The sequence below is a fragment of the Peromyscus maniculatus genome, chromosome 16 (genome assembly GCF_049852395.1).
Source record: "Peromyscus maniculatus bairdii isolate BWxNUB_F1_BW_parent chromosome 16, HU_Pman_BW_mat_3.1, whole genome shotgun sequence".
Classification (NCBI taxonomy): domain Eukaryota; kingdom Metazoa; phylum Chordata; class Mammalia; order Rodentia; family Cricetidae; genus Peromyscus; species Peromyscus maniculatus.
In genome coordinates, this window is record NC_134867.1 from 46011711 (window position 1) to 46035385 (window position 23675).

The 23675-nt window shown below is 42.4% G+C and overlaps 2 protein-coding genes across 5 annotated transcripts in view; both read left to right on the plus strand.

The window, feature by feature from the left end:
• Window positions 1-8533: 8533 nt before the first annotated feature.
• On the plus strand, window positions 8534-21008 carry Ltv1 (LTV1 ribosome biogenesis factor). The gene is made up of 11 exons (XM_006976673.4): window positions 8534-8730; window positions 9559-9690; window positions 11165-11335; window positions 14007-14094; window positions 16567-16705; window positions 17014-17266; window positions 18536-18663; window positions 19450-19589; window positions 19880-19932; window positions 20297-20497; window positions 20613-21008. Exons 1-11 carry the CDS (start codon window positions 8728-8730, stop codon window positions 20721-20723), a joined length of 1419 nt encoding a protein of 472 aa, XP_006976735.1. The 5' UTR covers window positions 8534-8727; the 3' UTR covers window positions 20724-21008.
• A 507-nt stretch (window positions 21009-21515) lies between these two features.
• Zc2hc1b (zinc finger C2HC-type containing 1B) overlaps window positions 21516-23675 on the plus strand; it is a 51915-nt gene continuing 49755 nt past the window's right edge. For 2 of the 4 annotated variants that reach the window (XM_006976675.4, XM_076552744.1), the window contains exon 1: window positions 21516-21649. In XM_006976675.4, coding sequence (XP_006976737.1) covers window positions 21622-21649 — 28 coding nt within the window. In that variant the 5' untranslated portion in view covers window positions 21516-21621. The remainder of the gene's footprint in view (window positions 21650-23675) is intronic. The other 2 variants (XM_042262281.2, XM_042262279.2) reach the window with 2 other exon arrangements.

Here is a 23675-nt window from a genome sequence, read left to right on the forward strand (position 1 = left end):
GCCAGATACCTGCAGGCTCCTGGGAAAAGTTCTGCTACTGTATTAAGAAATCTGGTCTGATGAAAACTAACAGTCTCCAGTGTCCATTTTGACCCCACCCATTTTCAAGCACATTTTGCCATTTCACTCCTCCTGCCTAGGCCAAGGCCAACCCACAGAGGGTCCTCCAGATATGCTAGCCCCTGCACCAGTTCCAAGGATGCCAACCACCAACCCAGGATGTCAACTGGGATGCATGCACCCCCACATCCAGAGAAACAACAGATGTGATATCTCAGGTACTCCTGAAGAACACATTATCCCTCAATTCACTGCTGGTACCACCTCTCCAGGCTCAAGTGGGTACCTACCCAGCAACCAGAACCTGGTTTTCCAAGATGTTCCAATAAAGGGCATATCCGCTCTTGTGTCTCACTCATTCATTTACCCTGCCTCTTCTGTACAACCAGGGCACCTCTCCATCCCATTCTTTTTGGCAGTTATCACTCTTCCCATGGCTAGCCCCTTCTCCCACTCATGAGGCCAAATTGCTATGATAACAATCTATTTTTTTCTCATAGCAATTTGACTTCTCAGCTCCCTCAAAAAAACAGACACTTGAGATCTCCATGCCTGAGATCTCCATGATGACAGCCAATTGAATGATTCTTCAATCATACTTCTCGCCCAACATGACCCTGACTCTTAACTTCCCCCCCTTCCACTTTGTTGCAGGAAGCAATCTCAAGAATTCAACGCCCTTATTTCCCCACTTGCTATCCATAACTCACCTTTTTATAATAATCAAAACAGAGGAATGTTGGCATTCTGCCCCGCCTCTTGGAGACCCACCCTGCATCCTGATGTAAATCCTCCTTTAAGGAAAAACCCTCCCTTCTTCTTCCTCTCCCCCTTCCTCCCTTTCTTGCCATGAAGTGTGCACACCTCTGCTTTCCCTTCCTTTCTCTTTCTTCCTCTCTCCTTTCCCTCTCTTTCTCTATCGCTCTGTTATAATAAGCTCTCCATATGGATGCTGTCTCTGCATGGTCTGAGCGACTCTCCACACTCCACAGCCCACCACCATGTATGTATGACGTGTCTCCTTCACCCACCAGGCATCTTGACAAAACCCACCAAGGCCACCTGCATGCCGTATCATTATAATCATTGTACACACTTTTATCCTTTTACCAAAGCCCATGCAAAATTTCTCAAAGGGAAAGGCTTTAATATTGAGAATCATTAAATATGAAAGTTAAAAAGTGTTGGAGAAGTGTGGTCTGCAATGTTGAAATGCTAGAACTCTGCGAAGCAGCAATGGTCAGCACGTGGTCCACACCACACAAGCTTTCAAATGTTTCTTCTCTGAACATGTCTTAGGACTAAATGCAGCCTTTACCTGTTGCTGTAACAGGGCACCAGACTTAGTAGGCCCTGAGAACTTAGCACAACTGACTCCATGATGGAAGTGCCATTCAGGCTGTAAAACTCAGCATGGAGACAGCACCACCTGCCAAAACTAAAACATAGACCTAATCTATCAAAGTCTACAGTTATGGAAAAGTCTCTAAATTTACTAATCTTGCTTTTTGGCTTCTGTAGTTCTGCTTCTGGCTAACTGTTACTTGTTAACTGAAGTATGTCAACCCAGTATATGGTTTTCGTGCTTAAAAGCTCACCCTGAGAAAGGCTTGGGGCTACACTGGGATCCCACTGTAGCCAGCAGCTGGCTACTAAAGACTTTCTGTTGGCTTAAACCCAAGTCCAAGCAGTCTTCTCTGGTGAATACCCCACAACAATTGCTCCATTGGTAATGTATAAACAGAATCCTTAATATTTGCCAACTTTATGGATATGTAAGTGGCATAATTTAATCATTTTAAAACTTATAATTTATAATACTTATTAGCCTAGATTATATATTTCTAATATGTTCCATCCTTGCTTTCATTTTTATGTGTATCTTTATCTAAATATGGTCAACTTTCTGCATCTGAGAATTACACACTGGAAGATCCAACCAATGATAAATTGAAGAAATCTCTCCTTAAAAATGTGTCTTTAATGAACACATATACTCTCCCTATCTACATTACCTGTTTTCTTGCTATTAGGTAGTCCAGACTGGCCTGGAACTCACAATCCTGCCTCAGCCATGCAAGACCTGGGATAATAGGTGTGTGCCACTACCTCTAGCTCAGACTTTTTTAAAAATTGTTTCCTACAATAGAGAATAACAATTTCCACAGCATTTACCTTGCACCCGGCTTGCATTCAGAATTGTAAGTCATTAGAGGTTATTTGGTGCTGGGGATGCTGTGAATGTGTTCCTCTGATTGATTGATAAATAAAACGCTGATTGGACAGTAGCCAGGCAGGAAGTATAGTATAGGCGGGATAAACAGAGAGGAGAATTCTGGGAACAGGAAGGCTGAATCAGGAGTCACCAGCCAGACACGGAGGAAGCAAGATGTAAAGATACTGGTAAGCCACGAGCCACATGGCAACTTATAGATTAATAGAAATGGGTTAATTTAAGATATAAGAACAGTTAGCAAGAAGCCTGCCATGGCCAAACAGCTTATAATTCTCTGTGTGTATACTTGGGTCTGAGCAGCCGCCAGTCCTAGTGGGACTGGAGAAAACTACAGCTACAATTTTGAATGTCTATGTGAGGTGTACAGGGACTCAGTCACCCTATGGACATACCAATCTCCTACAGGCACAGAGACATAAGGGTTGTGTGACAGACTTTTCCTGGACAGACATGAAGTTTGCTTACCCCAGATAGGGAACTGACAACTAATCAAAGTACAGTTACCATAAACATCCAATGTGGTGAGCCACTGAGTTTTATTGGGGGTGTGTGTGTAAAGGATTATAGGTGGGGGGGTTACATACAGATGCCGAAATGACACCAAGACAGCATTACCAGAGCCCACCCCTGCATGGGTGACAGCTCACCAAAACTGGAAAGCTGGAGCACACTGCACAGCCTGCAGGCAGCTCAAGCAGGCTGAACAGTGTCCTTTCCAAGTGGCTCAGTTGGCCAGAGCCGCTTGCAGAAAGCTGGTCTTTGTTTCTTGTTTGCAGTTCAGTTGGTCTCGGCTTCTCCCTGGCTGCTAGGGTTTTCAGGAAGTGACTCTCAACTGTTTTTATTGCTTCTATACTCTTGGGGATGGAAAGGACGAGTGAATTTGGTCGGTTTCAGTGATGTCCTGAAAGTATTTTGTGTTCTTTACTTTTGGTCATAAGGAGCATCACCAAATGTTTCAATCTCAGAGAAAACTGTTACACAACTATCCTAGTTAGAGTTTCTATTGCTGTGAGGAGACACCGTAACCACAGCACTCTTACAAAGGAAAACATTTAATTCAGGCTGCCTTATGGTTTCAGAGGTTTAGTCCATTATTGTCATGGCGGGAAACATGGTGGCATGTAGGCAGACATGGTGCTGGAGAAGGAGCCGAGAGTTCTACATTTTGATCCACAGGCAACAGGAAGAGAACTGTCTGCCACACTGAGCATAGCTTGAGCAAAGGAGACTTAAAACCCACATGCTTCCTACAAGGCCACACCTACTCCAACAAAGCCACATCTTCTAATAGTGCCACTCCCTTTAGGGGCCAGTTTCTTTCAAACCACCACAATTCTCAATATAAAGACATATACAAGCCGGGCGGTGGTGGCGCACGCCTTTAATCCCAGCACTCGGGAGGCAGAGGCAGGCGGATCTCTGTGAGTTCGAGGCCAGCCTGGTCTACCAAGTGAGTTCCAGGAAAGGCGCAAAGCTACACAGAGAAACCCTGTCTCGAAAAAACCAAAAAAAAAAAAAAAAAAAAAAAAAAAAAAAAAGACATATACAATGAAGAAAGGCTTATAGTAGCCATTGAAATTTCCACGCACCTCCCTCCCAGCTCTTGAGGAATAACTGCTACTAGCAGTATTAAGCTTTTCTTCAATTAATTCTTTACCACTGGATTTGTAGTTGTTTTTCTTTTTCTCTATTACAAGCAGCACTTCATAGCACATCTTGGACATATTTTCTCTTTTTATACCTCCATAAGCACTGTTAATATTGTCAAGCATGTCATTTATAACTCCTGAAGTTACTGTTTCAGATTCTATTTAGTTTGCCTATCCCAAGTAATAATTCTCCATTTTTGTGTACATTGGTTTCCTGCTGCCCTGGAATTCTTGAGTGTGGCTGATGGAAAGAAGTTTTCTAAATAGGAGAAATACCGAGGGGGTAGAACTGAGGCTTGCATGATAAACACACTTTCAATGGCTGAGTTAGTTTCACATGGGAAAAACAACTCTCCAGAGCTCAGACAAAACCACAAATTCTGTTTAACCATTTTAAAATAGATACAGTTAATTACAGAATACTAATAATAAAGTAAAAGTATGACTTAGATTTAATATCATTACCCCAAACTCAATTGATAGGTAGTTTGGTAAAATAATAATAATAATAATAATAATAATAATAATAATAATAATAATATTCTCCTGCTAAGATAGCCCTCAAAACTATCTCTGATCCTGTAAGATCAGCACATGTGTTGGTATTTGGTGATGGTGAAAATTATTTTTGAAGTAGAATGTTCCATAATAGTTAAGAATTTCACTGAGCCAGGACCTACACCTGAGCTCACACTCTGCATTCATCAGGGGCCACCTCTGTACCCTGGAACAAAAATCACTCAATGTTATGGTCCTCAGCTTCAAATCATTTTTCACACTTATCACTTATTTGTATCTGTGAGTGTATGTGAACAGGTACATGTGTGCCACCCCATGTTTGTGGCGATGATGATAGGACAACTTGCAGGAGTCAGTTCTCTATTTCCACCATGTGGGTCCTGAAAATGGAACTCCAGCCATCAGGCTGGGAGGCAAGTGCTTTTATCTGCTGAGCCAACTCACTTGCCCCAAGTATGTTTTTAAAGATAACGGCATATGTATTTAAATCCTGTTTTGGGGGAGTTAATGAATAAACACATGTGAAATGCTTGGGATAGGGCAATCAGTACAAAGCCTTTACTATGTAGTGAGAAAACCAGTAGGTTACTGCAGTCAGGCTACAGAGACCCAGGGAAATAAGGACTTCCAGGTCAACAGAACTGAGCAGGGTAGTGCAATCAATAGATACAGTGACAGCATTTGGGATGGTCCCTCCTTTTGAAAGATGCACAAGAGAGAGAGAGAGCTGGAGAGCCCTCCAGATCCATCTGCGTGCTGACAGAAACACAGAGAACCTTGACTGTTCCATGACCTGGCCAGCTGCATGTGTTTTGTTCCCTGTAGGCTTGAACCTAAGATGGAGCCTTGAATGTTTCCAGGCACTGATAAAGCTGTGTAGGTTATTTCCCAAGGCAGGGAAATATGAAGAGATGTTGCTCAACAATCGAAACTTGCCATGGCTCTGAGCCACAGTTCTTAAATCCTCATATGGACTTTGAACTGATCCCCCCAGTGTTTACTGCCTCTTCCTTTGGAATCTCCACTGACCTCATCTCCAAATGGTTTGGCAAACCCGTTTCAAGAATTCCCTTGCCACCCATCTTGGGGCAACTCCAGCCTAGGACTTTGAATGTTAAGACTTAAGAAATAGTGAGGGGAGGAGAGCCTTTTAGACAGGCAGGAAAGAGCCCATCTCACCCAGGTGCTTTGGGGACCTACAAACAGTTTGACAGGGCTGGGATATGAGGAAAAATAACAGGATGTTAAAATGAGATCAAATCTCTATCACCATCCAAGAGTTTCACTTTATCCTGAGGCTAGAATGAACACAGTGTCTAGGGAAGAGACTTGATGAGTGTTTAAAATGAACAATGTAATAAATTGGGTAATGAAACTACACATATGGAAATTTAGAAAGTAAAATCAACAGAATATGCTGGTTAACCATCATTGAGAGACAGCAAAAAATATGGGTAAGAGTATGACCTTCCTAAACTAGCCTGATGGCTGACATTTCTATGTTTTTCCACTTATTCTACTACGTGGGATCAGTAACTCTGGTTTTCTGAATGTCAGACATACATCATTGAGATGAGCTTAGTACTATCTAGTTGTGTTTCATAGATGTGGAAGTAATTAAATGGCATACTAAATAGAAAGCACTTTGCCATGTGTTTAGTGTTAGCATTAGAGCAATAAATAATACAATAAGCATATTATTAGTTTTTTAAAGTAAGCAATATCGTTTAGAAACCCAGGTTCTACTCACGCTCTTCAACTTTAAATCTCAAATTTTCTACCTATTAAGTTTACTACAAAAAGTCATTTATTTGATACCTTGTTTTTTAGTATGTATAATGTTGGTGAAAATGTATCCAGGTGGTGGTGGCACACGCCTTTAATCCCAGCACTCGGAAGGCAGAGGCAGGTGGATCTCTGTGAGTTCAAGGTCTGCCTGGTCTACAGAGTGAGTTCCAGGACAGGCTCCAAAGCTACTGAGAGAAACCTTGTCTCGAAAGAAAAAAAATGTATCTCTCACCTCAAAGGGAAAGGAGTTTATTACACAAAATATGAGTGCCACACCCAGGAACACAGATTCGGAATATGCTGGTTAACTGTAGGAGTGGACACACGGACTTCTATTAATTATTTTATTAAGAATCATAAATCTAATCCCAGCATTCAAGAGGCAGAGACAGGTAGATCTCTGTGAGTTTGAGGCCAACTTGGTCTACAGAGTGAGTTCCAGGACAACTAGGGATACACAGAGAAACCTTGTGTTGAAAAAAACAATCATAAATCAATGCATTTGCTAAATACATTGCTGGGCAATGCAGGTAGACAGTTTTCAGTAGCTCTGGGGAAACTCTGTTTTAACTGTTGATGCTAGCAAAAGGTTGCTAGGTCAGACATGGAGGAGGACAATGAGCAACGACTTAGGGGACTGAAGACAGGCCGGGGTAATCTGGTCCTGGGTCCGCAACATTCCAACTTTCCATAGTCACAAAATTCCCATCAGTCATTTAGCCTTGTAGAATCTTCAACACGGGTGTGGTTCTTTTCTTTGGGGAACTTTGGTTTTTAGGAAGATAACCATCATAGCACCTTTCTGGCAGTGTCAGTGTGAGAAATAGGTTCTGCAGGTAAAATGTCAGACCACTAAGCCATATAAATGAATGTTTATTAGGTGTATGTACCACGAAGTAGATACAGTAGTAAATAAAACAGACTGAAATGAAGCAAGTGGTACCTTCATGGGTCTTATTTTCAAATAACAAATAATAATGGTTCTTCAGCTTAAAGCTTTGTTAAATGATGAATCTGCTTTACAAAGCATTTTCTCTTGACAAAGTTTGTGGTCCTAACCTAAACCATTTCTATTATTTTTCTTGTAGAAAAAGGACATAGCCCACAAACATTTAGGCTGATAATACTTTGGCTATAATTATGGAGACATTCTGACAGAACTCAGACATTGAAAAAGACACCAGAAACACAAATTGGAAAAAAACATTGACTGTTAGAACTTAGAATTATTTCATCACTCTTTGTTCCAGCACCTGATGGAAATCTTCCTAAGAAATTATACTTAAAGCCTATTTGCTTAAGCCACCATAAAATATGTGAGCAACAACCTGGGGGATGGAGATGTTGTCACAGATCACCTGGTAGGATGCTCACCTAGCTTGTATGATGCCCTGGAGGGTTCAGTCCTCAGCACATGAACAGCACATACCCATCATTGGTGTGGTGAAGGTAGGAGGATCTGATCGGTAGTTGAAGGTCATTCTCAACTACATAGGAGGTTGGACGAGAGGCTGGACTACATGAGACAATGTCTCAAAAAGGACCCCCTTGGGATTATTAGTTTTCATTTTAGAAAATATGCAATTGCCGGGCGGTGGTGGCGCATGCCTTTAATCTCAGCACTCGGGAGGCAGAGGCAGGCGGATCTCTGTGAGTTCAAGCAAGACCAGCCTGGGCTACAAAGTGAGTTCCAGGAAAGGCGCAATGTTACACAGAGAAACCCTGTCTCGAAAAACCAAAAAAAAAAAAAAAAAAAAAAAAAAAAAAAAAAAAAAAGAAAGAAAGAAAAGAAAAGAAAGAAAGAAGAGAAAATATGCAATCATGAGAGCTTCCGAATATACTTTACTACGTCAAAATGCCCCCTAAAACCAACAGTCTTAGGGACTGTGTTAAAGGGACAGTGGGAGGTGGTCCATCAAAGGGTGTAAAATGAAGACCCTGATGACTTCTGACTCTGCTTATCAGAGCTAGGCCTTGGTTGCATGTTGCTAGGCGACTTTCTCCTCTTGTTCTGGAAGCCCGGGAAGTGACCACTTTCCTTCTGAGAACTTGTCCAAAGTTAGTTTTGTTTTGTTCTCATCTCTGCTGGTAATAGGTAAGGAATAATCTTCAGCGATGACGTTTTAGTTCATCCTCCCCTGTGTTCCGGACCAGAAGTTGGCCTTCAGGTAGCCTTAGGGGTAGGTGGGCGTGTCCCATGCAGCTCCAGGGGAACGCCTCCCAGGGAAGCCCCGCCCACTCGGGGGGGGAGCCCAGCTAGCCCCGCCTCCCGGGAGTTCCCGCGATCGTTGAGGCGACGCGGGCCACGCAACTTCCGGGTGCCGGCCGGCAGCTCCTCGGCGATTGGCCCGTGAGCACGCTGCGGTGTGACGTGCCGTCCCGGACTTGTGTACCCACGTGTGGCGCGGCCGGCGGGCACCGGGGAGCCGCGGACCGGCTTTCGCGGTCCGGGAGACCGAGTTCCGAAGCTCCACCATGGTGAGAAAGCCGCGGTGGTCCCGGCGGGAGCCGGCGGCTCCCGGTTGGTTCTGTCTGGGTTTGCAGCTCTCGGCGGCCGGCTTGGCCCCTGGCTGCGCGGCTGGGCGTCCCGAGAGCGGTCACCCTTCCGAGCTCACCCCTGGGTGCACTTTGGAAGGAGACTTGAGATGGTTTCCCTTTCTCAGGACTCCGGGAGTTTACGGTTCTGGCGGCTTAAAGTTAACTCAGTCCCTGTGACACTTACAGAAGCTCCGCCCCCCTGCTTCCGGGGTTAGGTCCCTTGGTTGGCATGTTGATTTGAAAACCCCTTGCTGAAGAGTAAATAAAAAAAAAAAAAATGTATCAAGGAGTAATGAGTCTAAACTTTACTTGTCTGTGTCCTGGTTTTATTTACTAGTTAGTAGATGAAGTTGTCTGTCTCCTCTACATTTTCTTGTGGTAGGCTACTTGTCTGGTTGGCTCAACTTTTCCGGGGGGAACCTTCCTAGAGCACTTATTACAAAGGATTTAAGGCATTTGCCCTCCACTGTGTTTGATTTTTATTCACTAAAGTCATTAGTTTGATGACTTACTTGCTAAGAAGGGATAGTTTCTCAGACTGTCCTACCCTCTGTTAGGGTATCTCACAGAGTAGGTACCCAATCAGTGTTAGCTGGAGAGGTGTAAGTATGGTCTCTACAGAACACCCGGACTGTTGTCTGGCTTAGATATGCAGATTTGAAAACAAAAAACTGTTCACCCTTTACATACTTCCACAGGTACATGAACTTTTGGAATCGTTCCCTGTGTGGGGATCCTGTTTTGTTGACCTTTCCTGATTATTTGTAGCCTCACAGAAAGAAAAAGCCCTTTATAGAGAAGAAGAAAGCTGTGTCTTTCCACTTGGTCCACCGGAGCCAGCGAGATCCTTTAGCAGCAGATGAAACTGCACCCCAGAGGGTACTGTTGCCCACCCAGAAGGTAGGTCCTGCCTTGTAGCCACAAAGTGTTTGGATGTATGGTAGTTTTTGTAGTCCTGATGATGGAACTCAAGGGCTTTGTGCATGCCCAGCAAGCACTTCACCTCTGAACTATCCCCCCAATCTCTATGAGATTTTAATAATCCGTTGACACTCTCAGAATCTGGTCCCCTAAGAAATGAGCTGTGACTCAGATTCCAATCTATGTGCTGACGTTTGATCTTGTGTGTTTATTTTGATTAAGAGGATAAAGCATCTCTGAGATTATTAAATAAAGAGATCTTACAGAATATTAGTAAAGTTCACTAGACTGCAGCCTACAGTGCTGTGCAGTGTTATTGAGCCTATGGCCATATGCTCGGTCTCTGCTTTCTCTTGGGATTCTGCCATGTTTCAGTAGTCTTCAGTTTGCATTTTGCCTCCTGGTCATTTATCTGTTGAAATACAGAACATCTGAACTCATGAATTAGCTTTGGAAATCCTAAGGGAGCCTTGAAAAGGATGGTTTATGTTAGCATACACTTGTTGAAATGGGTGATAATATAAAAGTATTGAAGGATGCTGGAGGGATGGTTCGGTCTTAAGAGCACTTTCTTGCAGAGGACCCAGGGTCAGTTCCCAGCACCCATATGAAGACTCACAACCATCCCTAAAACCCTTCCAGGAGATCTGCCTTTTTCTGTCCTCTGCGTGTACCAGGCATTCATACACATATAGTCAAAACACTCATTAAAACATTTATTTTCTTTAATGTTTTAAATATTAGGGAGCATTGGCCTTTGTTTAGCTTTTTATTAAAGCCACCAACACCCGACTCCCATGTACCACCAAAAAAGCTGTCTTTGCTTATAAATACAAGAAACTGCTGGGCGGTGGTGGCGCACGCCTTTAATCCCAGCACTTGGGAGGCAGAGGCAGGTGGATCTCTGTGAGTGCAAGGCCAGCTTGGTCTACAGAGCAAGTTCCAAGAGAGGCTTCAAAGCTACATAGAGAAACCCTGTCTTGGAAAAAAACAAAACAAAAAAACAAGAAACTGTACATACTCTCAAAGTCCCCAGATCTTTTCTTCCAACCCTCCAGCTGCATTTTTGAATATGCGTTTTATATATATATATATGTGTATGTATATATATATATATATATATAAACCTGGAATTGTACCGTCTAGTGGAAGGAATTGTTTTCATTCTCATTTTGTGTCGCATGTTTTACTTTGTCTTTTGAGACAAGGTCTTGCTTGCATTGTTCAGCCTTGTCTTGAACTCATGGGTTCAAATGGTCTGCCTCGGCCTGGCTTGATTCCATTCCCTTTTTTAATGTTATGTAGCACTTTGGTTTGGATGCTTTGTAGTTTTGTCAAGAATTGGTTGTGTGAGTCCTGCCAGCCAGTATTTGTATGCCCTCTAACGCCTGCTCTTAGTCAGGATCCTCATCTTACCCATGGCAGGATCGCTAATTCCATCTTGTTACCCGAGGTAAACGATGAAGAAAGACGAGCAGAACAGAGGAAGTATGGGGTGTTCTTCGATGATGACTATGACTACCTGCAACACCTGAAGGAGCCTTCGGGGCCCGCAGAGCTTATCCCCAGCACCGCCTTCAGCACCCACTACAGTGATGAGAGAGAAGAAACCTCATTGTGTTCAGTAAGCTTTCTTGGCAGTTTAAATGCAACTTTGTGCAGCAGTGAGTAAAGACGTTTTTAACTGTGGGGCAGTAAATGGTGTCAGTATGAAGAATGCAGACATGCCATGGCTGCCTAAGATTGTATAGATGTGTGTACTGTATTATACTTTACTCTGTAAATACAAACCAGCATGTTTATCTGCACCTAGTGCTACTCGTACAAGTGCCTGTTGTGTTCGGTACTCCCCTTTGCATGTTATTTTGTCTTTATTTAGTCACCTGGCCCTTTAAGAAGGAAAAGACTTTCACTGGGGTTATCAACCAAACAGGAGAGATGGCGGGGGTCAGGGGAGGGTTGGGGAGGACCCTAATTTTTCTTTTATTTCCGAATCCTCTCAAGGCCTGGGCATTTCTTTCCTCAGAAGACAAGATCTTAACTCACCCAGGGCAAAGTGCATTGCTGAGGAGATGAAAGAGTCAGGTTTCAGGACATTGTCCTGAAGAAAGACAATAACCACAGCTCCTCAATTCCTTTTCTCTTGTAAGGCCCCACATGGCACCACCACAGAACCAGCTTCTCTTGTCTCTCCCTAGGCTGTCAAATCAGTAGCAGGGTACTTACTGCTCATTCCCTTTTGTGTCCCACCGAGGGAGAAGAGGACTGTCCTGCTCTCTCTTCCTGGGAAGACAGGTTTTAGTGAAGTCATAGCATTGGTCAACATGAATTCTACACAACAGAGAAAGACTAGCTTCTAATCCTTTTGTTTGTTTGTTTTTCAAGACAGTAGCTTTGCGCCTTTCCTGGAACTCACTGGAGCCCAGGCTGGCCTCGAACTCACAGAGATCCGCCTGTCTCTGCCTCCCGAGTGCTGGGATTAAAGGCGGTGTGCGCCACCACCGCCCGGCTCTAGCTTTTAATCCTTAATTCATTTAGGGGAAGAGTAATTACTATTTTTTTTAAACAAATTAAGGCTATCTATCTAGTGGGCCATTCGTTTGTGTTTATGTAGACAGAGAATAACATTATTTGAAAACAAAGGCGTCATTTGATACACATGTAAAGATGCCGTATTGCTGTATAGTACATGGCAACCTACAAAGAAATGGCTTGGGTGCCATGGAGTTTGCTGTAAAAATGGTGCTTAAAGCACTTTTTAAGTTGAAATTTGTCAGAAGAATTGAGCACAGCATAGGAACAGAGTGGATCGAATGCAGTGCAGAGCAGTGGTATACACGTGACTGCCAGAGCTTATCTTTATCTCCAGTGACAGCGTACTTGGGAGTTACTACAACTGTTACAATAAACATACCTATATAGAAAGGAAAGTGATCATTATTGAAACTGTCATTCATTTGATTCTGTGACTACTTTTCAAGCCTTGGAAAAAATCCCATAGGTAAATTTAGTAAATCCTCTTTAGTGTCAGAATTTTAAGAGGAATAACTGAGAATAAATCTAAAACATATACTAATTGTTTTAACCATTTTCTTAATAATTTTGTTGTTGATTAGGACAAGATATTGAATACTCTGTTCAAAGTAACAGAAAACCCCAATTCAGACTTGTTTTAAAAATAATAAATGGTTGGTGTGGTGGCACATGCCTACATTCCCAGCATTCAGAAGGTAGAGGCAAGAGGATCTCTGAGTTTGGGGTCAGTCTGGTCTACACACTGAGTTCCTAGCCAGCAGCAAGTTAAGACAGCAAGAGAGGCTGTGCCATTCCTGGACCATGGGATGTTATCACTAGTGTAAAGAGAAAAAAAAATGCATTAGTTTTGATACTCCAGGCAGGTAGAGTTGTAAAGTGTGGATCAAATCCTAAGTGACTGATCTCAGGCTTAGCTCTTCATTTTTTGAGCTTCTGTTTTTCACTGAAATGTTCATGCTAACAGTTTGGAGATTAAGTGGAATCGTATACAAGGACGGTATGAAATATTTGAAAGGTCCCAGTTAGGGTGGTGCTGGAGTGTTGAGAATGTGTGCTAGTACATGGGTTAGAGATCCAAGGGTGTAATGGTAACAGCCTCCTGAGACTCTTAACAAGTCACTACAAACAGTGATTTACAGCAGAAGTCTGGAGGCCAGAAGTCCGAAACCAAGTTCTTGACAGGCTCAGTTCCTTTTTGGGGACTCAAGGAGATTGTGTCGTTGCTCATCTAACTCTTACTTCCAAAGCTTGCCAGCACTCTGTCTCCAGAGTTCCCTGACCTGTGGGTGCCCCACTCCACTCCAGTCTACATATCTCCATCTCCACACCTCATGAACCCCTTTATGTGAGGGCAAGCTGACCACTGAACTCTGTTTGAGATCAAGGGAATACATATGGTGGTGGCCTTCTCGCTGACAGAAGACCTAAGATAGTAAAGGTCCTCACATAGAATGTGTGAGACACCTATCCCACTGACCTTCAGAGCAGATCACTGTGAACCTGTTACTCCTTAGTCACATGAATGGCTGAATCCATTCATGAGGACAGCTGATCAGCTGTTAAGGTCCATGTGATCTCAACCTTAATGTTATAAGTAATGAGTAAATTGCATTGTTTCATAGGGAATAAACCAAAGCAAACCTTATTTCAGGTATGGTCACAGCCTGAGGCTGAGTGGATATGAATTTTGGAAGGATGCTTTTCAACCCAGTGCAATGGCTGGGCAGTATTTACTAAATAACCCTCATTTCCTTTTTAAGAGCACTGGAATTAAATTACCTTCATCAGTGTTTGCATCAGAGTTTGAGGAAGATGTTGGATTGTTAAACAAAGCAGCTCCAGTTTCAGGTGAGTTTTAACTTTTTTTTTAACATTTATTTTGTCATTGGAAAATTTCATACATGAGTACCATATTTACATGATTTCCATCCCACACATTCTCTTACCCTGCATCCTCCCCTCTCTCTCAACTTCATGACTGCTTTAAGTATTGTTCATATATGTGTATTTATAAATACAGCCTGCTGGGTCCATTTAATGTTGTTCATAATGTGTGTTTAGGAATGGCCATTTGGGATTGGGTAACCTATTGAAGGTTGTCCCTGGAGGAGACCAGTTCTCTCTCAGTGTCTGTCACTTGTAACTTTTGATCTAGGTGTGGGGGCTTTGTGTAATTCCTCTGTCCACCCATCTACATTGGAGTGTCAACTGGTGTTCTCTTTGTATGGATCTTGTTTAGGTGGCAGTATGGTTAAGATTCCATGGGTGCAACTCCTGTTGTATAGAAGATACTATCTTGTAACAGACATCTTGGACCTCTGTCTCTTAAAATCTTTCTACTCCCCTTCATGATGTTTCTTGAGCCTTAGTTGTAGGGGTTGTGTTGTAGATCTACCCGTTGGGTCCGGCCACAGTCAGTTGTTGTCTACGTCTACATGTGTGGTTTTCTGTGTTGGTCTCTTGTCTACTGCAGTAAGAGGCCTCTTTGGTGAGGGGTGGGAGCTGCATCTATCTGTGGATTTAGGAATGGGTATTTATAATGCAGTTGTAATGCAGTTGGGAATTATACTGGTTTAGGAATGTGGAAGTAATAGGTTCTCCTCTGGGGTCTGTGACCTCAGCAGTCATAGGTAATTGGCTAGGCTTACAGTACTAAACATAAATTTTCTCTTTTTAAAGTGTGTCTTAAGTCTAGTTGGTTGGCTATTGGTTACCCAAAAATACAAGTACTACTACTGCATCGTTGGGTATATCTTGCTCTGCTGGTCATTGTGGTTGTAGTTCATGGTAGCTCAGCTATTAAAGGCTGAGGCTCACAGCCAAAAGGAAAAAATTTAACTTCTTTAAGTTTTCATTTGAGTAAATTTGTGTTTTGCAAAAAGAAACACAAGGATGTAGGATTTTTCCATCGACAGTGGAGAGTTTATTGAAACAATCAAGATAAATGTAGAATTCGCATAATAGAACATGAAGAGAGAGCATGGCCAGCAGTGTTTTGTATTATGCACCAAATTCTTATGTCTTTATAGATCTCATTTGGAAAAAAATGTGAGAATCTAGTAAGGGAAGTTTAATGTTCATATGCTCTCTTACGAAGATAATAGGAATGATCATTATTCTTTATCATTTTGAACAATGCCATATAAGTATTCGAAGAAATCTATTGTATGATTCACTCAAGATAAACTGAAGAAGTAATTTTTTAAAAAAACTCGCAGTACTGCTACTGTAGTAAGTTAAAACAAAGGTTGACAGAAGTAGTTGGTATTTTTTCCTAAGTTAACCAACACTTACCCTTAGAACATTGTTTCAATAATTTACTTTACAGGGTAGTCGTTGTATAGTAGAGTCTTAAGTTAAACCACAATAAAACACAACCTGAGAGACTTTCTGTCTGTAGGAAAGAAACTACATGGGGTGTTACACTTGGGACACAGGAGAATAAATGCAAGGAGCGCCAGGCCTGGCCTGGGAAGCTGGGCAAAGCTTTCAAGAGAATAGCAGGGTTGATTTGCTGCTTTGGGGTTGTTTGTTCAGAAGGGCTCTGTGAACGGGACCAGTTGCTTTCTTTAGAAGGCAGGTGGAAGGAAGGGGAGAAGGCTGGGAAAGAAGGTCTTCCAGACAGCACTGACTGCATACACACTGCGGAAATGTAGTACCAGACAGTGTGTCCATTTCAGCATCCCAGGAGAGCAGGAAAAGATGAAGAAAAATGCAGCTGCAGAGTAGGGAGGCCAGCGTAGCAGACCTCATTGGCAGCCTTGTCAAAGAAAGGTTTGAACTGGAGACGTTTGCTTGAGTTCATTTTATTAAAAAAGATCACAAAGCTGAAGAAACCAGCTGGGGGTTATTAAAACTGTGTGGTTCAAATTTGTGGAAGCGCAAAAGTCACCAAACACTTATTTTTAATAAATGAATTTGAAACCTGGATTCTTTCTGCTGGTGAAAATTTAGGAGTTTTGCTAAAAAAAATTTAATAGAATAGATTGATAATGGAAGTGCTTTTACTAGTGAATATTGATGAAGAATGGTTTTTTTCTTCTATCTAAACTGTACTTAAAATTTTTTAGTCTTTTATCTGAAGTATATAAGTAGATTAGATTGTATAAAGTCTAGATAGACCCAGCTTTCTTGGTTCACCCCTTACCCGCCCTGTGGGAGAGTGCAGGAACCTGAGGTTTCTGTTCTGTTTTCTTTGCCTCAATGGTCGCATGTAGTCGAGGCTGGGGTCAGACTCACGGTGAAGCTGAGGTAGACCTTGAACTCCTGAATGCTGGGATTCAAGATACATATTTTGCTCCCTTTCTCTTGTCCTTTCAGGACCTCGACTGGATTTTGATCCTGACATTGTTGCTGCTCTTGATGATGATTTTGACTTTGACGATCCAGATAACCTCCTTGAAGATGACTTTATTCTTCAGGCTAATCAGCCAACAGGAGAAGAGGGAATGGATTTGCCGTATGTGTGGTGCTTCTGTTGAGGGAGGGTAGCCACAGTCTAGGAGTTAGAGTTTTAAGAACATGTGGCCTGAGATAGCTGTATAGAGCGGAAAATAATTGAATTTGAGACATACTCTCAGTAAGTGGTATTAAAATCCCAGAATCCTGGTGGCTGGTTGCTTTACCTACCATGCCGGATCAGTCCAGTACCATTTCTAGTTCCGCTTCCTCTAGAGCCAGCCCTCAGGAGTGGCCTCTGGGCTTGTGTGAAGTTGCTGTCGGTGTTTCAGGGGTCTTGACAGCTGACTTGTGACCTGTTGGCTCTAGGGAATCTGCGGGTGAAGATGACAATGAATGGGAAGACGTGGACAGTGAGGAAGGCAGCAGTGATGACTGTAGCTCTGCTGGCCCACTGTCAGAAGCAGGGGACAGATCTGCCCCTGCGTCACCTCAGGAAGCCATCAAAAAACACCTATTTTGGGAAGAGGAAACTAAAAGCCGTTTTACAGAGTATTCTATGACCTCCTCAGTCATGAGGAGAAATGAGCAGCTGACGCTACATGATGAGAGGTTCGAGAAGGTGAGATCCCTGAGAAATGCCACTGAGTTCTGTCTCCCTGTGCAAAAGAGAGATTGGAACCAGAGTTAAGCCTTTCAGGAACTGCCTGTCGCATTAAGACTGATCAGAGGTGCACCCTGGTCTGGATTCTGGAAAGAGCCTGTATAGGGCCCAAAAGTTGACTGGTCAAACATCCTAACATCTCTTTCTGATATTTGTGTATGACCATAATCGGCAGACTTTTGCTATTTTCCTAAGAGTTGCCTGGCTTAGCATCAACAAAATTCCATTATTTTAGTTCTTCATATATAACTAACACTAAACAAAAAATTAGACTGTGAGATACTTTAAAACCTGATGTATAGCAGTTTTGACGCCTGTGACAGGCCAGCTCTGGTTCACAGCACAGTGTGGACTATCCACACAGGTTCTCTCACCTATTCTATCTCTAATGTGCTGATTTATGTACATCATCTACAAGTTTGTATTGGGTTAGGGTGTGGTTTCTCCACGGGCAGAGATTCTCAAGTGTACATCCAAGTCCCTAAAGTAGTAGTGTCTGGCATGTGGTAGGACTTGAAGTGTTCTTGTCAGTAGTGAGCAAATGAAGGAGTGCTTTCAAGATTACAGAATGTACAAGTTTGCTAAAGTATCACAAAACTGTTCTCTTCTTGTCAAGAGGGGTCCACTGTTCAGTACAAACACCTCACTCATCAAGATGGAAGGATAATGCATAACAGTGCTAACAGCATCTGAACAAGAGTGGAATTTATACAGTAGGCTCCCTCAACAGCGTGAGCCTTGAGTCTGCATCACTGAGGGATGCAAAATTATCTTTAAAGTGTTCTGAGGCAAAGATCTCTGCATAGCATTTTACTTTCCAATCTGAGTAGAATAACTACTTTTTATTTTAATATTAAATAGAAGGCTGTTTTCAGACTAATTGTGTGTCTCTGAAAATATGTCATCTGTGGGGTTGGAAGTCCATGCTGCTTTTGCAGAGGATCTGAGTTCGGATCCTAGCTCTAGAGGATCCTGGGCCCGTTTCTGGCCTCTGAATGCACTGGTCCGAGTGTATACATGCAGTTACTAATGAACATAAAAATAAATCTTTAAAACAATATCTTCTATGCCATTGTCAGTGGTGCTTCCTCTCTGCTGATACAGTAATGATAGCTGGGAGCTTCTAGTAGTGCTGGATTACTATGTAGGAGTCGGGTTAATATAAAAAATACATAGTTAATTCATGATATGTTTTTCATGGCATCTTTTTTGTTGTTTGTATTCAAGTTTTATGAACAATATGATGATGTTGAAATTGGAGCTCTGGATAACGCAGAACTGGAAGGTTCCATTCAAGTAGACAGCAGTCGGTTGCAGGAAGTTTTGAATGACTACTATAAGGAGAAGGCAGAGAAGTATGACAGCTCTTCCTTCTTGAGCTGCTTTGTTTTCCTACCTTCAAGTGACTGTTGGGGGGGAGTCAAAGTCTAGCTGATGGACTCGAGATCATGGTGTAGTAGCTAAGGTTAAAGTGGGAAATAAGGTACAAAGAGACATTGGAGTCAGGAAATAACAAGGGCTTCTGGCCTCAGGCTGAAGAGTCATAACTTAGAAGTGTCTGCTTTCTTCTTTTTTCTGAAATGGTGGGTGTTCCGAAAAGTGAATAGTTATGGCTAATAGATAAGCTTTCCTTCAGTGGATTAGCAGAGCTCACCAGTGAAGTATTTGCTCAGTCAGCGTCTGTATCAAAGTGCCTCTTATCTGAGAGAAGCTGATGTATTAAAATCTGCTAACAGGTCTTGTACCATGAAACACTGCAGCATGCAGATCCCACAGCACGAAAGGCGCCATAGGATTTAAGTGAATTCTCCGCATACTTTGGAGAGATAGATGAGCAGCTGGTGTTCATCTTAGGGAATCTGCCATCTTGTGTGATGTGGAACCATGTACAGATACAGCTAGATTTGATGTGCCTGTCAGCAGAGCAAATGAATGTGCAAACCCTGGGAGAGTGGAGCAGGACTGGGTAGATGTGCAAACCCTGGGAGAGTGGAGCAGGACTGGGTATGGTGACATGTACCAGGAGCATGAGAAACACAGAAGTAGGATTTAAAATTGCTCTTGTCTCTGGAGCTGTTTTAGTGACATGTGATTTAATGTTTTCTTTATCATGTTTTCATTTTATAAAATGCACAAAAAAGTTGTGTAAAATTGAATACTCTTGAGCCTTTTGAGGATCAAGATCTGCCAACAAACGAGCTTGATGAATCTGAAGAGGAAGAGATTGTTTCTGTAGTTCTTCAGGAAGCCAAAGAGAAGTGGGATTGCGAATCCATTTGTAGTAAGTAGCTTATTGTCCACTCAGCTGCTAAAAGTATGAAAGTAATTTAAAGTGTGTGGGAAAGTAGATATATTTTAGTAGAAGTTCAACTCTTAGGGAATTTGTGAGAAAGGCTTAGAAAGAATATGACTATTCTGCTATTGAGTTGTAAATAATTTCAAAATGGTTTTCAGAGAGGCTCTAAAATGATTTTGCTCTATAAAAACACTGAGACTGGGCACGTGGTGTGAACTGTGTGGTGCTTTTGCTGAACTTACAGTGTACTTAAGTGACACATGATCTTTTTCCAGGTACATACTCCAATTTGTACAACCATCCACAGCTTATCAGATATGAACCAAAGGTAAGTACTGACATCTGGAGCTTGTTAGAGTACCATTTTCAGGGCTGGAGAGGTAGCGCAACAGTTGAGATCACTGCCTGCTCATTCAGAGGACCCAGCTTGGTTCACAGCACACAGATCAGGTGGTAACTCCAGCTCAAAGGATCTGATACCCTCTTCTGGCCTCCAGAGGCACCCATACATATGGCATATACTCATGCAGATACCCACTTAGAAATACAAGTTTATCCTTACTGCCCTTTTCTTGCAGTGAGTAATCCTTTGTTGGTGGCATTGCCGTTAGGAAAAGCACAACAGTGTATCATTAGTGAGCTGTTTTGAATAGGAATGGCAAATAACTAGTGCTCTTTTTTCTTTGCTTCAGCCCAAACAAATCCACCTATCTTCTAAAACGGGAATACCTCTCAATGTCTTACCTAAGAAAGGACTCACAGCAAAGCAGGTTGAACGCATGCAGATGATCAATAGCAGTGATCTACCCAAAGTGTCAACCCAGCCACGTCCCCACAATGAAAGCAAAGAGGATAAAAGAGCCAGAAAGCAAGCCATAAGAGAGGAGCGGAAGGTAACTGCCCTCTGATGTGGGGCTTGTAAAGAGCTGCTGGGAGGGCATGGTGGAAGTGCTCTTTTGTGGACAGTCTGTTTGTATACATGTGTAACCTGGGGATCCTCTCGTACAGGAACGAAGAGTTGAAAAGAAAGCTAACAAACTAGCATTCAAACTGGAGAAAAGAAGGCAAGAAAAGGAGCTGCTGAACTTGAAGAAAAACATTGAGGGTCTAAAGCTATAGGTGTGGAACATTCAGTATAAGTTATATTTCCGTTTCGGTGGTCTTCATTATGCTCCATAATTAATCAGGATCTTAAGAGAGATAAACTTGTCCCTGTCATTTTTATATGCAAATAGCTGAGAAAAGTAGAATATTTGTATTTTTATTCAAATGAGGTTCTTTTGTCAGCTACCTTGTAACTATTATAATGTTTTGAGTTTATTGTAAGCTTATATTTCCTCTGAAATAAGTGACTTCATGAAGGTAAAATGTTTGGCTAAATTAAAGGAAAATGTCTTTATAACATGCACGGAATTAGTGTGTTCATTTATTTGTATGGTTGTCAGAGTTGTTCTTTGCAGATGTTCTCAAATATTTCTTTGAAACCTCTCCACGCCTTCTCAGGAATTACATGGTTTAATTTGCCGTCTGTAGAGGAGTGGTCTGGTTAAGCTCAGTTTTGAAATGCTGAGTTTATTCTCAGTGGTGAGAAGACTGTTCCTGAGAAGATTCCACGGGTAAGAGCTGATTTTCCCGTGTCCACAAAACGACCCTTTCAAAAAGACTGTGAAGATGAGCGCTGCAGTTGTGGTTGGGATTTCCTGCCCTGGGAGCAGATGGCTTTTTCCCTTTGGGATTTAGGAACAGCATAGCTGGAGCGATCGGGAATACTTACTTCATTGTAACCTCGAAAGTTTGTTGTTTAATGTTTGGAACTGTCCACAACTTATTAAAATACATACTCAGAAGTGTCCAGGTTTTGATGAGTTGTTCCTGTTTGGACATCTAGAGACTGATTCAAGGCTTAGGCAATGACTCCATCATAATGTTCATTATTTGGTCAACTGTGACTTCTCACTGACCTTTGCCCATTTGCCCCTGACCAGTGTGGACACCGTTGGTCAGAGGGAAGAACAAAATGGCTGAGGCAAGGCCAGCTGTGGCAGGTGAGCTGCACTTGATGGCTAGATTTTTACAAGTCTTGCCCATGGCTGATGGGTATCACCTTGTTCTAAGTTTTATTCATTTAAATCCAAATTACTGTATTTCTTTTAGAGTTGTGAAAAACTCCAAAATTGTATTCTGTTAAAACTTTAACAACCGAAAGTAAAAATAAAAAGGTGCATACGGTTTGTCATTGAGGAAATGTAGCATTAGTGTGTGCTTAAATGCCAACCTGAAGAAACAGAGTTAGTTGGTGTTTGATGTGAATATTGGGAATAAAAATCCTAAATGGATGGGCCATTTATCATGTTGACCATCTCCACAGAAGAGTCTCCAAGCCTTCAAGAATCTTGGGCACAGGATGTCACTCTGGTGTGGTCCTCTTCAAATTCATCTCTTATAAATAAGAGAATGCAACTCAGCTGTCAGTCTTGAGATGGCATGTTGCTATGGGGGCTGATGAATTTATAAGCTTAAAGACTGTAATTCTATTCCGGAGAACAGTTCTGTGGTGACTTTAATGAATTAGTAGGATTTGTTAGCAAATTCTCTGTCCACACCCCAGACCTGAAAACCACCCCCTCCCCCAAACACACCCCCAACTCCTCAGTATTTAGTTCTCTGTAAACAGTGTTGAAAACTGAACATATCAGCTCCATGCTGCATGATAGGAGTTCACAGAGATAAGAGGGATTTTGCCTTCAAGAACTACTTGGTTGGAGACAGTTCAGAAGCACAGATAAGTGCTGATGCCATCATTGTGACAAGCACCACTTGTGATGAGGACCTGCGTACTCACTGCTCCCCTGAAGTCTTTAGATAAGCCTTCAAGGTTGCTCAGTTGCTACCTTCCTTCGATGATTTTCAGAGTATGTGTTTTAAAAGCATATCCGCCTCCCAGGCACTCCCTCTTCCCCTGCTCTGTGTTCTCTGTAGCACTGGCATACAAGGCTGCTTCTCAGGATCCTCTCTGACTAGGGAAAGGTTGGAGAGCAAAACCTTTTGTTTACCACTTTACCCTGCTGGCCACGCTAGCGCCTGGAATTTAGTGAATGGTGTTAAAGGGCATAGGAATGGATGGGTACAGGGTAAGATCGTTCATAAAAGAATGGCTTAAACTTGGGCCAGTACAATGATACATTCATAAGAGTAAGCAAGGAGAAACCATCCCAGGTGGGCATTGAGAAATCTACTTTTGGTTATTGTATGTGTAGATACACATGCCACTGTGCACATGGCAGTCAAAAGACGGCTTCGTGGAGTTGGTTCTTTGTGTGGGTTCCGGGAACTGAACTCAGGTCACTGGCCCTGCCTACTGAGATGAGTCTTGTTTGAACATTGTCCTGGATTGGTTTCAAAGCTTTGTCATTAGATAATTCTGTAGTATTATAAGTCTGAGTGTCTTCACTGCTGGGGCCCTTTGTGCATGCTGTCTTAATGCACTGTATAGACATGTAGGATCCAAAGCCTGCATTGTGACATCATTCTATCACCTCAGTGGAGAGCCACCCCAAACCCTAACCCCTATTCACATATTCCATGTTGTTTTTGTTTTTACATGTTGACAGTGGTTTGCTTTAACTTGCCTGTTTGATCTAGTTAGAGGGCAGAAGCATAAGGATTCCAGTACTTTGTAAGTGAGTGCAAATAAGAGAACACAGAAGCAAGCGGCCTCAGGATCTATTCTAGGCTTGTTTTCCCCCCTACTCATTTATAAACTACCCAATCTTACACCAGACATTACCCCTTTTTTCTTTAAACCACTTATACCCGTTAACACAGCCTCCTTATCTTTGAACCAACTAGAAACACAAACCTGCCTCTGAAGGCAGCATTTGCAGCTTAGTCGAGGTGTCTTAGAGATGACCTAAACAGCCCCTAGCTCTGACTTCAGCTTCTAGAGTATGTGCACCTGTGTGCACATGTCAGTGAGCAAGGTGCTGAGTGAATCCTGGAAGCCTTCTGCCATGGGAGGAGTTAGGCTTGCAAGCTGCATTCTTGGCTTGTGTTTCTGTGTCTGAGCTCACC

Bases quoted from the DNA above. Each gene is read 5' to 3' on its own strand.
- Ltv1 (XM_006976673.4), top strand. The intron at 14,095-16,566 runs GTGAGTTTTAAC...TTGTCCTTTCAG, and splicing joins CAAAGCAGCTCCAGTTTCAG to GACCTCGACTGGATTTTGAT. The intron at 19,590-19,879 runs GTAAGTAGCTTA...ATCTTTTTCCAG, and splicing joins GGATTGCGAATCCATTTGTA to GTACATACTCCAATTTGTAC.